The following is a 16,695-nucleotide window of genomic DNA, read 5'->3' on the forward strand; positions in this document are numbered from 1 at the left end:
CTGAACACTCTAGACTACAAAACAAACTATGACAGCTGATGCCACCAAAAATTCCCACCCACCCTGGTGGCCCTTGGCTTCAGTGCCCATCAGAGCTCCATTTCCACCTTCACCACTCTGAAGCACCCGCACTCAACCCCACCTCCCTCTTCAAACTGACTGCCCTACCTCATCTTTCACTAAGAAAACTAAACTATCAGGGTTGATCTTTTATTTATTCTCATGCATTCATTCCCTCATTCCTCAAATTCTGAGGGTGGTACCCAGTCACTCAAGCTGAAAACTCAACTGTCATCTCTAATCCCCACAACCACCAGACTCTCCATTTCCAATCCATTCAGTCCCCAAGCTCTGCCCCTATTCACCTGCAAAATATTCTCCCTATCTTTAGTCTTAACCCATACACAAGCTGCCACCAGGTCTATCTATCTTAAATTCAGGTTTGGCAAGCACTCCTGGGCTTAAGCTGCAAAGATGACATATCTCCATCCACAAAATAAAAGCTGAGCTCCCTGCCTGGCATTCAAGGCTGCATGATGGGGCTTCTACCCATCCCTTGACACCCTTTTCTTAAATCCCACACCTCCAACAATGAGCTGTGTTGTGCCCCCTCTCCTTCACCTCCAGGAAGCCCTTGCTGCAGCTCCACAATCTAGGCCTAATCACAACCTATTCAAGCATCTGAGGCCATCACTAAACTGACACCTAAAGGCAAGAACTCTCACTTTTGTATCCTCAGTTCCTGAAAACACAGCGGGCCTTCAAAGCATGTTAGCTGCGGAGAGATCTCAAGGCTGCCACCAGTGGGATCTGCGAAACTAGAACAGTGAATGAAAAAGCATCAGGCTTTGGAGTCTGGCAAACTTGGACTTGTTTCCCACCTGAGTGACCTTAGGCAAGGGACTGACCTCCGTTTTCTCATGTGTAAAATAGGACTTTTAAAAACCTTCCCATAAGCTTGGTGATGACCAAACAAATCCTGCTTTAGTACCTCGTTGTGCATCTGGTATACTACAGAGGCAGTCCTGTAACAAGCTGTTACTAGTATTTTCAAAATGGTAACTGAGGATTCATTCCATTCTTCCAAGGTGAGAGCAGGTTACCCAGAGTGTGGACAGCCCAGGCCCTTGGCTTCAGAAACACTTCCTGCCCTTTGGCAATTTTACTCTGCATTAACAGCTCCATAAGAGGCATGAGGCAGAGGAACTGTCCTTCTGTCAACATGACTAATGACGTGTTATCTTTCTGGGCTACTGCTGACCCTCTGCCAGCAGGATGTGCTGACTCAGCCTCCTCCAAGGCCTCTCTCTCAGGTGGCCAGCAACAAGTATAGGCTGCCTCGCTGTGCCCGCCCCTGCTGTAGGCAGGGTCTGCAGAGTCCACTGAGGCTGTACTGCTGGAACATCAGCCCCTCAGAATAACTCCCCACACAGAAGCACTAAAAGGGAGTGGTAAGGCACAATGAGAACTAGCTAAGGATTATGTATCTAAACTACTCCACAAAAAAAAAACAAAAACGGTATTTTTCAATGCAGCAGAATTTTTTGGGAGCAGTGTCTGTGAATAAGGCACTGTATTCCCCAATGCCTGGGACAGATGCATAAAACAAGTCCCTGATGATAAAATGAGGGAAACAAACAGGCACACAGGAAAGTCTGACCCCTATAAACAGCAGCATGAGAGACGTGAGCCTGGACTCTGGAAGGTTTTACAGAGGAGGCATCTGCACAGCAGGGTACACCCACTGAGCAGAGCACACAGCTCTAAGGCGCAGGGGCCTGAAAAACATGAGACCACTGAGTCACCAAAATTTAACAAGTTTCAAAAATAGTATATTTGGTGACTTCATCTTTAAAATATTTATAATAATACTTATTTGCTTATTTATTTTTCTCCCACAAAATTTCTCTCACACACCATAAGAATAAAATCTAAAGGAAATATCTCCATGTGCATGTTTCTTTCTTTTTTATTTTTTTAAGAATACTTCAAATAGAACTTAGTCCTGCCAGAGATTTTTCCTGGGCAGATGGTTCCTGTGTCTTTGTAGAGTTGTAATGATTACCTACTACTCACGGACAGGAAAAGGAGGTGTCTGCAAGAAGCAGGCAGCTCACATGTCTTCTTCCTTCTTCTCTTACAGCAATCACTGCACTCCACATCCATTCTCAACTCCCTCATTCCTATTCCTTGCCTTCTTTGCCAACCTGCCTCCCACAATGGGGTGGGGGAAGTATTGGAGGTGCAATATAGACTCTGTCCATGCGTTTCCGTGGGAAGCCACCTATGAGGAGCTGCAGCAGGAGAAAGGCTCAGCGAGTCTACATCTCTTCAGTGTCTGGCACTTCTGACCTGCTAAATGGACCCTGACATCACCTTCCTTCAAGTTTCCTGATAGGTGGGACCACAGAATGCCTCCTTCATGTCACGCTTTCCAGGCTGAGTTGTTTGTTATTTGCAGTCAAGAGCATTGCAAATACACTCCACTACAGCTAAGCCCTCTGTAAGGGAAGTCACCCGGGCACCATAACCACAGAAGTTACCTGACACTTCTGGATCAGTTACTTTGGACCTAAACCTGAAAACTGAAATAAAACATTTCGAGATATATACATTTTTAAAAGACTACATAAACTACACCTCATTACTATATTTACCATACAGATACATCTGTACACACATTATCTTCTTAAACATTAAGATGCAAAAGAGGGATGGAATGAGAAAGGATGAAGAGCAGAGGTAGACTAGTTTTTCTCCTGACCTCTATGAAATACCAGTGAAGCAAGACAGTTACCAGAGATGCAGGAAGCAGACGGCATGCCCCCTCGCTTCCTCTTGCCATGTTAGATATGTGAATAAGGGCCTCCCTGGTGGCACAAGGGGTTAAGACACAGCCTATGAAGCAGTCCACAGCCAGTGCAGCATGAGTTTGCTGTCCAGCCAGGGAGGTGACCCACAGGGCACAGCAGATCTCTCCTGTCTCACCTGCTGCTCCCCCCAGCAGTGTATTTCAGTCAAACTGCCTGATCTGTACCCCGCTTTGTCTCTGGTGAATCCTCTCACCCTGACACCTCTGGACTATACCCCAGTTCTTGTATGCATAAATAAATAAATCTTGGGGGGGAAAGATATGTGAATAGCTGTACTAGCTACTACATATAACACTGTAAACACCTAAGTTCTGTTAACTCAGGTTTATTAGCATCTTTTTGTAGCAGTACTATAATGTGCAGAGTTCCAGAAAATACTTTAGGACCTCTTTATAATTCTGACCTTTAATGTCAAGAGTAATAACTGTCTCATAAGCTAATCACCTGCTATAACTTCAAAGAACAGAGACAGTCTAACAGCTGAATAATTCTGAGCAGAATTACAATGAGAGCACTACTACAATAAAACCCAGGCTAGGTATGTTCAGTAAAGATATCCATTGTCTTCCCAAATAGAAGCACTTTTACTTTAAGAACCAAAGAATGGGTGCCACCAATCTTTGCAAGATTATGCTAAATGAGAACATTAATATTTGGTGACCTTATTTCAACTCAGTGCTCTTTTTCTTAATGATGCAAAAATAACCCAGGAATCATGGGTGTTTCTCTGTTCCTGCCACTGAACAGACCCAAGTCCTGGCTCATCTGGTGGCTTTTGGTATAGACAACACATGTTGTTTTGGTGGTCTCGCCATGAGTGACCTTGAGGAAGGAAAGCCCAGTGGTTAGGAATCACGGGTATCAAACCAGGCTACCTCTGCTTCACCCCAGCTCTGCTACTTGCTAGCTAGTGACCACAGCAAGTTAATTCATCTCTCTGTGTCCTAGTGTCCTCAACAGTAAAATAAAACTATTTGTATAGAATAAAGCTATGGTTGTTAACAGTAAATAAATAAATCATGGGAAACACAATGCTCAAAAAATATTTGCTGTCTTTATTATAATTATCATTACCAGGCTTCCTCTCTTAACTTCTAGGTCTCATAAAAACTTCTGACATGCTCCAACTCAAATACCAGTCCCTGTATAGCCACATTCCCTTTCACAGTCCTCCCTAGCTCTGTACATCACTCTTTGTCATTCCCCTAGTTGATAAAATCCAAAACCTACATCTAATATAACTGCAGGTCTTTTGACTTTACACACAAAATAGATCTCACTACTCAGTGCTAACACCCTAGACCCAGTTACCATATAGAACCTTCCAAAAAAAGAAACCTCCTGTCCAGTTCTCCCCACTTTCTTGAACCCTTCTTCCCTACAGACTAATCTCTAACTAGCAGACAGGGTAAAGTTTCTAAACCAGACATCAAATATCTGAAGGACTTATGATCCTCCGTAATTTCGACTGATGAAAAAAATCCCAACTCCTCACCAGGGTATCCAAACCCCTATATATACATGAGCTCTGCCAACACCTTCATCTTGAGTTCCTGCTCTCCTCCCTGTCACATGAAATGTTCAGCCACAGTGGTATTCTTTCTGGCCACGAAGTGGCCAAGCTCATCCAGAACCTTTGTAAGGAGGCCTGCCGCATTTACACAGCCTCCTCATTTGTATCAGTGCAAATGTCACCTCATCAAGCTTTCTCAGAGTTAAATAGAAACATCCTGGTATCACTCTGGACTATTTCTCTTGTTTTGTTTTCTTTCTAGTTTTTATCGCAAGCTGAAATTCTTACTTGCTTTTCCACTTAATTGGCTGTCTCTTTTATCACAAATGGAAGCTCGGTAAAGACAAGATGAGCTATTTGTCTTGCTAGACAGAACATACCTGCAGCACAGGCAGCATTGACTAAGAGGAGGGACAAGGGAAGGAGGAGGAACAGGCTGTCAGAGCCATCAGAGATCCATTCACAGTCCCCACTCCTCAATCACTTGGATCAGGATTCAGCAAAAGGGTAGAAAGTTGTGTAGCCTTTGATCCTAACACACTACTTGAAAAGCTAATTCAGTCAGGTATTACCACACAGGTACACTTAATCATCAATCTCCAACTTAAGTTTCCCAAAATACAGTCTCTCAGGTACTCAAATCAACCCAAAGGGAGGGAGGAAGGAAGGGAGAGAGGGGGAAAGAGGGAAGAGAGGGAGAGAGGGAGGGGGAGAGAGAGAGAAACACCTCTGAACTGCTTGAGTTCATTTTCTGAGACAAAGTTCCAGCCATTTTACCTCATTTCTAAAAGCTAGAGACATGCAACTGACACAGAGGAGAAAAATTTAGTGTTCAAAGTTTGATGGATTGGGTGTGGGGTGTGGGGGTGTGTGTTTTAACCAAATAAAATCTGCTGATCATGTTCCTTCATTGGTTCTGGGAATCAACAACTGACCACAGAAGGGTAAGTATTTGGAACAGCCTCTCCTTATTATCAAATCCTTGATTATAATGATTAAACCAAGACTTGCGGTTCTACTAAACCTCACTGAGCAACCTCACAGAGCATGTGCACAACTGTGGCACAACTGCGAACCTTGTGGCATCAAATCATGAAACTAGTGTCCAAGGATGACAGAACTCAAAAGAACCTTGAATCACTAATCATCTTTTCATCACTCAAATAAGGCAACTGAGGCTCAGGAAGAGGTCAAAGGATTTCCCCAAGGTGGCAATGCTGGTTCCGGAAGAACAAATACATAAACCCAGGGTTACCACCCATACATGCAAGGTCTGTAGAAAGTCAGCTCTCCTGAGATTAATCTTCAAATTCTCAGTTACAAGGGTGGCCCAAACCCATTTCTAAATCCATTCCCCAAAAGGGCTCAAAACTTTCCCAAGAATGCTGCTCAAATATGTAGTAAATGCCTGCTTTGTTAAACCACCCTGTTAGGCAGTAGCAGAAATGCAAAGGAAAGGTATGTATCTTTAAGGAACTCATTTTCATGGGGGATAATTACAAAGAGGAAAGAGAGGGGTGTCCACAGAGACCACAGAGAAGGTAAGAGAAAGCTTCTCCAGGGAATGTTATCTCCTAAGCTGGACCCCCTGGGATGAAGAGCAATGAGCCAGGCAAAGAAATAAAGAAAGAATAACTCAATAGACAGCATAATAAAAATGAAGACTTAGCTGGATAAACAAATATGTCTGTAACTAAGGGCATAGCTAACTTGAAATAAGGTTAAGTTGGAAAATGATGGGCAAAATAGTGGAAGGAGTAGGCAGAGGACAAAAATGCTGCCAGGTTGTATTGAACAAAGATGAGAAACCACTGCTGCAGGAAGGCACTCATCAAATGTGTGCTTTAGAAAGATCACACCACCAAATACTGATAAAGGGTTTAAATAAAGCAAAAATGAAGGTATTGGGTCTCTACTTGGTGCTGATCTATGTATGGAGTCATCCAACCGAATTAATGCCTAAGCTTTTCTTCCTCGCCCCTACATTCTGCAAACCATCCTGCCCACCTCCTCCAGAAAGAGAACTGGGCCTCCCTAGTGGCCTAGGGGTTACATCTCAGCACTACCACTATAGACTGAGTTTAATCCCCAGACAGGGAACTAACAAACATATGCACAGCAGACCTCTCCTGTCTCACCTAATGCTGCCCTCAGCAGTGTATTTCAGTAAATCCACCTGTTCTGCTCCCCACTCTGTCTCTGGTGAACCCTCTCACCACCCATACCTCTGGCCTACACCCCAGTTCTTCTACACAAAACAAAACAAAACAAAACCAAACAAAAAAGAAAGAAAGAGAACCAAATTAACCCAAAGTCAAGGTGTCTCTGCACCCTAAAACAACATCACATCACCTCACAAAAGTTCCTTTCCTACTCTATCTGAACCCCCGCTCAATGAAAAACCAGAGCCCTGCTTTCCTGCACACCAACAAGCCCTCTCTCCAGGGGCCCATAGCAATGGACTGCACCAGCGTGACAGTGAGCCACATTTGGAGTCCCATGGAGGCAAACCTGTCTCGCTGAGTAGAAAGTGTGGGTGACTATTAGAGAAAGACTAATGTCTACTGAGGGCTTTTCCAGGGCTATAGGAAGACTCACAGTCAGGGATAAAGGGAGCAGGGATGCCAGAACCAGCACGTAGACGCAGCGTCCCAGGAGCTGGGGATGCAGAGTGCTGCACACCTTCATTTTCCCTTGACGCATCACTTTGCCTCTCTAGACTTGTTTCCTTAGCTGTACAGTGAGTAGATTTCTATCCTCTCTAGGTAGGCTTCCATTCAACTCTCATTTAAAAAATCTTTGACAATCTAGCAACATCTAGTACTATCAATATCATCAAAAATTATATTTCCTGCAATTTATCTTACAGAAACATCTGCACGGGTATACAAAGCAGAACATTCAAGAACATTTAAAACAGGAGGGCCTATCACTGCCAGATATTAGACAATTTAAATGTCCAGCCACAGGAAAACAGTTAAATAAAGCAATCCTGGCATATCCCACACAATGGAATGTCACAGCACCCACAATAGTAAAAAACATCTACATACACTGATACAGAAAATGTCTAAGACATAATGGTAAGTAAATATAAGCAAGCAGCAAAAGCAATTTACAGAATCTCTTTTCAGTTTAAATAACAAATATATGGTGATGTCTGAAGAGAAAAAAATCTGTAACAATACATTCTAAAATTGTTAATGACTGACGTCACTTCAAAGGAATCAGTGGCACTTTGCTTGTTCTTTTAAAAATTCTTTTAAAAAATAAAAATTCTTTGACGCATCCAATACATGTTACTCCTGTAATAGGGGAAAGAAGGTCACATCCTGGCCCAAAGTCAGGTGGACTACACTAACAGCACGAGGCTCCAAAATCTGATCATCTTCCAGATCAAGTCATAGTCAGCACAGCCTGAGGTCCAGAAGCCACATTAGCCTTCAAAGCTGCTCATCTGACCAGAACACGTAGTTTCCACCACAGCCCCTCCTGACGATCTTTTCCTAAGAAACGGATGTGGGTTGTGGCAAGAAAGGTGACTAGAGTCAAGTGGTCAGAGAAGACAGCGTCCTCTCCCTCTGTCCACACTCCCCAGGAATCAGTCTGCAGCACGCTGTATGTAATTAGGTGTAACACCTCCTTCCACCCACATGACAAATCCATTCCTTGTGGTTCTCGGAAACAGAAATATCAAATTTCTTTGAACTGAGTCAAACTCTCTGGGATCTAAAATTTACAGCCTAGATAAGAAAAGTCTTCAAAATAATAATAGGCCCAAAAAGAAATGTAATATTCTACCTTCCTGGAGTTCCTCTCTCTCTCTCTCTCTCTCTCTCACTCTCTCTCTCTCTCTCTCTCTTTCTCTCCCCCCACTCAATCTTCTAAAATAACACATGTGTGAGTAAATTACCATTCCTGTTCTCTAAATAATACCCAAGAGAAAGTAAATGGACAACCAGAAGTTTCTTCTGTGCATTTACTAAGATCTGGTCCCTGATCTCAACATCCCTCATAGCTATCTTACATGGCAGAGAACTAATATTTCTAGCCCTGTGTTCCAGGTAAAGAACTGAAAAAAGGCAAACTTTCCCTTAGATTTCTACAGACAGAGGGAAAGACTAGAGTGCTCATAGTACCCTCACCCAAAACCCAGTATCTATACTCCAAAATAGAGGTTGGGACTTTTGCCTTCATTGCTTTTACACTGCTATTTCTGACCCTCTTGTGTAAAAATCAACTATGTTTTACCCCCCAAATTTCAAGTATGTGGTCAAGGGTTTTTTTTTTTTTTTTTTTAAGGAAATTGCAAGTACCTAGTGATTCCGGTACAGAAGTTGCAACTTCAGGCAGAGAGAATAATGGAAGGATTCTAGAGTAGCCTTCAAGAGACAGCTGGAGGGCCCCCCAGATGGCGCAGTGGTTGAGTGCTGGGTTGCCAAGCTGCCCGCAGCCTCTGCAGTGCCGGTTCAACCCCCAGCTGCTCCCCAGCCACGGAAGGAGGGTCCCACATGGCGCGCAGACCTCTCCTGCAGCCCGCTGCTCCCCTCAGCAGTGTACTTCGGTCCTTCTGCCTGCTCTGCTCCCTGCTCTGGCTCTGGTGAATTCTCTCACCCTCCCGCGCTTCTGACTGTACCCAGTGCTTGTATAAATAAATAAATAAATGTTTAAAAAAAAAAAAGAAAAGAAAAATCTTAAAAAAAAAAAAAAAGAGACAGCTGGAAGGTTGTGAGGAGGGATACAGTGCATTCTCCTCACCTGGGAAGAGGGAAGGAGTAATTGTGGAAGCGGCTCACTTTGGTATTTTACCAGATTAAAAGAATGACTCGAGAAAAGTTTTATTAAGTGAATAGCTTTTCTCAAAGACTTGAGTTATTTGTAATAAAAAAAAATACCAGCAATGAATTTTCTTCCAAGTTAGCCTTAAATAAAAATTCTCCAAGTACTAGTCCTTTAAAGCATCAGCAGAGAATGATGAAACCAAAGTCCATGGCTCAGCCCACACATAGAATGCATTCATTTTACTCAAAAAAATAGAACCAACCAGTGTCAATGAGGGAGCATTTTTATAACCCTGACAATTACCTGAATCCCAATAATAAACAAACTTCTTCCCATCCTAACACTTCTGGCTGTCCATCTTTCCCCCCGAGCCAATGCCTATGTGCAAAATTTGCCATGTCTTCATGAGCAATTTATGGATTGATTGCAGACATACTCCACAACTAAGGAAAATACAGTATGTTCACAAAAAGAGGTGAATGCTTTATACTCGGTGTTACACAAGCCTTTATGAGGTGCCGTGAATGGCTGGTACAGCATGGCAGGTGGCAGAGTAAGAAAGAGCACTGAACCCGAGGACAGGAAATGCCAGTGTTAATCTCTCTGACCAAGCATCTTCCCTGTGCATCCTCACAAGAGCTGCATGCTTCCTCCAGCCCAGACCTCTCCAACAGACTCTGATGGATCTCCACTCACTATTCTGTCCCAGTACTATCTTCCTAAAACAAAGCTCTAACTGTACCACACTTCTGCTTACACAGGGCCCATGGGCCTCCTCTGCCTAGAGGACAGAGTTCATCTCCTTAAGAAAACTGAAAGGCCCTTTTATGATCTGGCCCCAAACCTCTCTCCAGTCACTCCCTACCACTCAGGCTTCCCTCATTTAAACACCTAGAAAGGACTGGTTTCAGCTACAATGACTTTTTTTTTCCGTTCTCCACTTTGGTATGTCACCATCTCTAAAGCCTTTTCTCAGCTCCCAGAGTGCGTGAGACTCCTCAAAGCTGCCTCAGTCTGCTGCACAAGCCCCTTTCTAAGCATCAACACACTGCCAAGCCCTGGCTCCCTGATGGCTCCCAAGTGGTAACGCACCTGGAGCTGGAGTCAAAAGCTCCATCTAGAAATGACCTTGGCCAAGTTTCTTACAAGTCCCTTAAGTAACTTTCTAAAATAAGTCTTGGTTTCTGCATTTGCAAAACTGAAAGAAATTACAATGGCTAAAGTGGGTTGCTATCCAGTTTAAGAGAAAAAATATAGAGCACTTAATACAATGTTTGGAGTTCAGTAAAATCTCAGTAGGTGGTAACTATTATAATTATTATTAATATGCAGTAGATACTCCCTAAATGTTTTTAAATTAAAAAGACTCTAATCCCACTAACCTGGAGTAAATTAAAACTTCTCTAGGTCTCAGTTTCCTTACCTGTAAAGTGGAGGCAAGAGAATAAGGAAGAGGGCAGGAGAGGAATAAGGGAGAGAAGGAGGAATTGGCCAACATATAAAATAATCAGAAAACAATTAAATGCTAAACTGTGTGGTAACAGTTTAAAGCAGGTTCCTCAAAATTCTACATGCTTGCACCACCTTGGGGCTCAGTGAATCCTTCGGCTACCCATCATTCTTCTCAAACAAACTGTCACAGCCGGGAAATAAGAATTGTTTCCCTGGATTGAGAAATGGGTGAATCACCACTATAAAGGGAAAATGTGATCTTGGACTCCCTTCCTCCTAAACTTTGCCTTATTTTTATTATAGTACTATTTAAACAAACATAAAACTCAGTATCGCTTCCCTCAGCTTTAGCTCTTATAAATGTATAAGGTAAAACAATTTAAAAATCTGATAAAAGCCAATAAAGAACTCAGCATAATTTAACATGACAGATGACGATGTGACTGCTTACAACACATTAAATAAAACACCACCACAAGCAGATTCCTGGCAATTCTGCATGCCTGTAGCACCTTGGGGCTCAGTGACACCTTCAGCTACCCATCACTCTTCTCAAGCAAACTGTCAGGAAAACTGTTCATGCAACCTCCAGTATCATCGGACCCAAACACATGGTCTCTGCATTACATTCACATCTGTTCTTCCCCTTTAGCTACAGGCAATCAAAGGAGCATTCAAATAGAGGTGCTAAGACCTGTCAGCACCTCTCAATGTAAGGTCAGATGTAGACATTACAGAAGCTATGCCTTCTGTTAATTATTGAAAAGAACGTCAAAAATTTAACTCTAGTTTTAACAAACTCCCAGGACAATTCTTCAGCCACCAGCATAAAAAACAGTATTATAATAGAAGTGTCTTGCCAGTGTCCACAAAGATACTTCTCACACCTAACTTTGAGTGACCGGCATGCATTATCCCAGAAAAACCCTATGAAGTGGGTACTGCTGTTCATGGCAGTTTGAAGGGAATACCCAAGGGGCCTCTCTGGTGGCGCAGGCGGTTAAGCACGGCTCTGTGAAGCTGTCCGCAGCCACTGCAGGGCCAGTTCCCCCACAGGCCTCGGAGCAACCCACATGGCAATCGGACCTCTCCTATCTCGCCCGCTGCTCCCCTCAACAGTGTATTTCAGTCAGTCTGCCTGTTCTGTTCCCCACTCTATCTCTGGTGAATCCTCTCACCCTCCTGCACATCTAGCCTGTACCCGACTCTTGTATACATAAAAATTAATTAATTAATTTTTTAAAAATGAAGGGAATACCCAAGAAAACTATCTGATTCCACAAGCATGTTCTCTGCTCCTTCAAGATAAGCCGGAGGGGGCTTAGCAGATGACCAGGGATGGACAATGAGACTCTAGGGGGAAGCAGTCAGGAACGCTGACATTCTGAATGAAGAAAGGAGAAGACTTAATGGGAAGATGGGTGGAGGGGAAAGGGTAAGTCCATCAATGGTGACACAGAAGAGTAAGTGCCCTGCCCCTCAGAAATGGAACTGTTGGGTAGAGAAGGCAGTTCAAGAGCCAAGACCTGAACTGAAGCATGGTGGGTTAAAGACAAAAAGGACTTATTCCAAGAGGGGATGGTTATCCTCTTAACGTATTATAGCTAGAGCTATTGAAGTCATATTCATAGAAATTACATGTACAACGCATAACAATTATTTCAAAAAGATAAAGCAGTGAAAGCACCCAACACAAACATAATGGAGAACGAAGGTTGACAAGACCACTTGGCATCACTGCTGGCTTCAACAGACTGGTGTCTAGCAGAAAGGGAGATTAAGAGATGGTGGCAGCCTACCTGTGACTACATGTGAAGATGCTGTCATACAACAAGCCATTGTGTGCCCACTGTGGCCCAGATGCTGCCCTAGGCTCAGTCAGTCACAAACAAAAACATCTCTGCCTTCATGGAGCTTATGTGCTAGTCGGGAAGACAAAGAAGCAGCAAGTATGTAGGTAGTGGGGAGTGCTGTAAGGGCTTAAAAAAAAAAAAAAGCAGGATATGAGAAAGAATGATGCGAAGGGTCGGTATTTAAGATAATGTTGTCTGGCAATCAAAAAGATCAACTGAGCTCTAAGAGGTTAGAAGATAAAACTCAATTATTTCAAGCTATCAAACTCTGGAAGTATTCATTCAGAATATCTCCTGCCTACTAGACTAGGAACTATATTGATGCTAAAGAGACTGAAGGCATTCAAGAATCAGTACAAAATGAGGGGAGAACGGACAGTGTGAGAAACACTGAGGAAGCACAGAGACTACCAAAGACCTCACAGGGAAGACAAAACCATTTCACCATGTGGATGATCTTTATTTCTGTTCCTTCCCACTTCAATATTCTCTAACTCTTTTAGAAAAGCACAGATGCCAAAGGAGTAATAAGCTTAGGGGAAAACAAAGAAGCAGAGGAGATGTGTATCACACAGGACAACATTCATTTAACAAATAGCTGTTTGTTGAGCAGGATCTACTGGGTGCCAGTCTCTGCTCACAAGGGTGAGCAAAAAAATGCTGGCACCTTCAGGTTACAAAAGGATTGTCTCTTAATTTACACCCCAAAGGGATAGAGGGGGCGGGGAGGGAGGTGTGAAGGTGATGGGAAAATACAGGAAAAGGATAAATCTATGCTACAAGTAGGGCCAGGCCTGGGATAGTGGTGCAGGTTCATGAGAGGTTAGAAGATTAGGTAAGTAACCATCTAGTCTGCAGCTGATGAGCAGTTTAATGACTGCTGCACCCGCTCTAAGCCACACTCACCACATCTGTATTAAAGTCAGCTATCTCCCCACAAAGACATGAACAGCTCATAGGAATCATGACCTTCTTTAGTCTCTAGCTACCCAGCAACTAGCAAGTAATGGAGGTTCAATAAATGTTTGAGGCCAAGTTTTAATGACATGAGTAAAGCAGGAGGGGCCAAATAACCAAAGGTTGATGGGTGTGATAAGCCAAATAGGCCAGATTCCTGCTAAGTGTCTAAAACTGGTATACTTGGCTTATAAGAACAGTGGGGAGACCAGCAACTATGTATCTAAACAGCTTGAAAAGCCTCCTGGATTCTGAGCCCCAATTTGTAAAATGAGGAAGTTGGAAATCAGAGGTTGCAGATCTTTGGACAGACGGGAGGCATTCTTCAATATCCCAGAGAGTATGTGCCTCTCTGCTGTAGGGGTTGGGGGAATGTCAGTTCCCCCTTTGGCTGTAGTTCCAAGCAAATTACAAAGAAAAGAATATACAGGTAATGTGGCCACCAACACAAGGACATAGGAAGTTTGTCACCCAAATAGGCCTGTTAGTGCTGTGGCAGGTGGAGACAGTTTGGGGAAGGGGGCGGGACAGCAGGGAACAGTGCTAATAAGATACAAGTCTCGGAGGTAAAACAACAAACAGCTGAAGGAAAGACTGTGAATGAAGTATCTGTGATTTCAAGGTGGTTGCTCATTTCTGCGTTATAAACACCCAGACACACAATAAGTCTGGAAGAAATTGTTTTTACACAACCTGCAAACTATAAAACTAATTTAAGAGGTGTAAGCTCAGTAACTGCCCATAAGCAAGACCACCTCTAGCCTTTGAAAAGCTTGTTTGTTTACCATACTTACAGAGTTCTATCAGCTGTACTTTGAGTTTCTGAGAAATTTCCATTTAGAATCAATAGACCTGAGACTTCCGAAACCCCTAATTTCCCATACCAAAAACTGAATCCCCCAACATCACAGGAAAACCCACAAACTCTGCAGAAGGGAGTGAAAAGGCAATTCAGTCCAAGGAAATCTTCCGGTGCTATAAAAACAAACAATTAAAAATAGTACAAAGAACACTGAAACATTTCTATCTGAATAGCTTTTCACTCAATCTCTAATAACTTCATTCTGAAGTCACTGAAAAGTATTAAATTACATAGTCCGTATTTCTGGCAACAGCAAACGCCTAAAACATATTACAACTTAAGGCAGAAAGTGAGTTTATGACTGTTAAGTCGAACTTAAAGAAGCTAAAGGCCAGGCTAAACTATGTGTTTGAAAATGCCTGAAAAATAATAAATGCCTGGGGGAATTGGATGGCTTTTCTGCTTCTAAGCCAAATAAAGCCTAGGGGCTTTGCAAAGATCCTAGTGAGGATAATCTCCGTGATTAGACAGAACCAACCATCCAATCAATTCCACCAGAACCCAGGAAAGTTAATCCAAGAAGAAATAACAACACTTGAAACGTTGAGAAAAATACACCGTTCTGTTTTTTAAAGCACTCTGTCAGCTCTGGAGAACTTATCAGGTCATTCTGACAAGTCTGAACCTATGACTGGCCAGCGTTTCTGTGACAATGCGTTGGTTTTGTGTTAACGGAAGGACAAAGCAAGATGTTGGAGTTTCAGGCTCAGGCCTCGGGTCCTCTCCAGACTCCCAGCCGCCTCCCTACTTCCTGCACACACCTTGGAGTTACTGCACACTGACCTTCCGCACACCCCTGGATTTGGGATACCTTCCTCCTGAAGGTTTTTTCAAGCCAAGTTCCCGAGGCAAGCTCGAAGGTTAAAAGTTCGCAATCCCTGACCCTCCACTAAAGCACAATCAGCAAGTGTCGCTAGACTAGTTGGGCCACGGCAGTGTGATTAATTTACGTAAACAACTCGGAAGAGGTAACGCATCAGTGCACGGAGAAAAGTCAGCAGGCTTTAAAGTGGCCGCTGCGGACAGAGGGTTGCAAAGTCAACCCGCCGGACAGAGCCTCTACAGACCTTCTCCGGGGCTCCTTCCAAGCAGACAGCACCCGGGCGGCCCGCACCTGCCCCCAGCTCCCCGGGGCAGCTCTCCTCCTGCGCCCCCTCACCCCCGCCCCGACGCACACACACCCCTCGCGGCCGCTCCCCGGGCCAAGGCCGACGGGCCAAGTTTCAGCTCTTCGAGGCTCGGCCCTCCCGCGATAAGGCCCGGAGCACATTCCTCGGAAGATGCCGAGATTAATAGGGCTCGCTCGCGCCGCTGCCCACCTCCTCCCCGGCCAGCCCGGGCCACAGGGGAGGCGCGCCGGGTCTGCGATCGCAGAATGCGGGGCGAGGGGACAGGTCCCGGGATCGGGTTGCCGCCCTCCGCCCTTTCCAGCTGGGGACAGCCCGAACCACCTGGCTGCTCACCTGCGCGGGCACAGGTGCCAGGTGTTAGTACTTGGATGAGTACTTGGGGAAGCCCGAAACGCGTCCCCAATCGCCCAAGCTCTAGACACTACTCAGAAAACATCAAGTCGCTCGGTCTGAAATAAAAAGGAACTTTTTCCGCAGGGAGCCAGGGGAGAAGCAGCAGGTGAAAGCTGGTGGAGGTGGCTCCCGTGGGCTGGGCGCGCGGGCAGGGTCAGGAGGCAGCAGAGGGGTGGCGGGGAAGGGAACGCAGGGGAGGCCCGCGAGGGGCGCGGGGCGGCGGGCCCGGGCCTCGCTCCCCGGAGGGCGGCGCGCAGGTGAGGCTGGACACGCACCTCGGGCAGCTCGCGGAGCTGGTTGGCGTCCAGCAGCAGCTCCTCCAGGCTGCGGGCGTAGCGGTAGATCTCCTCCGGGACGTAGACGAGCGAGCAGTGGCGCTTGTCGATGGTCTCCACATGACGGTTGCACCGCCACAGGGGGATGCAGTGGAACATCGCCGCCCCCGCCGCCCCGACCCGAGGCGCGGAGACCCGGGCTCGAGCCCGCTCCGCCCGGCGGCTCCGCTCCGCGCGCTGCCCCTCTGCGCCCGCCGGCTGCCTCGCCCGCCGTCCTGCCGCCCGCCCGCGCCCGGCTTCGCAGTCCCGATTGCTGCCAGGAACCTCGGGCGGGAGCCCCAGCAGCGTCCCAGCGCCCCCGCCCGCCCGCCCGCCGTGTCCCCTCCCACCCGCGGCCGCGCCGCCGCCGACTACTACCGCGCGGAGCTTCCCCGGCGGCCGCGCGCCACGGAGCATGCGCGTGAGTGGGCGCGCGCCGAGGGCGTTTCCCGGCCCGGGGATGCTCGGCTCCGGGTTTTCTCGACGACCTGGATCCGGAGGGGATCGAGTAACCTGCAGGCCGAGCGCGGGTCGCCCCCCCCCCCCACTCAGGCTAGGGCTTGGGG

General features: G+C 45.6%; 1 protein-coding gene across 1 annotated transcript in view; it reads right to left on the minus strand.

The window, feature by feature from the left end:
* Positions 1-16,249, minus strand: part of LRRC1 (leucine rich repeat containing 1) — a gene marked incomplete at its 5' end in the record, with an annotated part of 123,103 nt that extends 106,854 nt beyond the window's left edge. Inside the window, one exon of the mRNA XM_084257471.1 lies at positions 16,091-16,249. Coding sequence (XP_084113597.1) covers positions 16,091-16,249 — 159 coding nt within the window. The remainder of the gene's footprint in view (positions 1-16,090) is intronic.
* Between the last annotated feature and the right edge of the window lie 446 nt (positions 16,250-16,695).

This window comes from Talpa europaea, assembly GCF_964194135.1.
Source record: "Talpa europaea genome assembly, chromosome: 2".
NCBI lineage: Eukaryota > Metazoa > Chordata > Mammalia > Eulipotyphla > Talpidae > Talpa > Talpa europaea.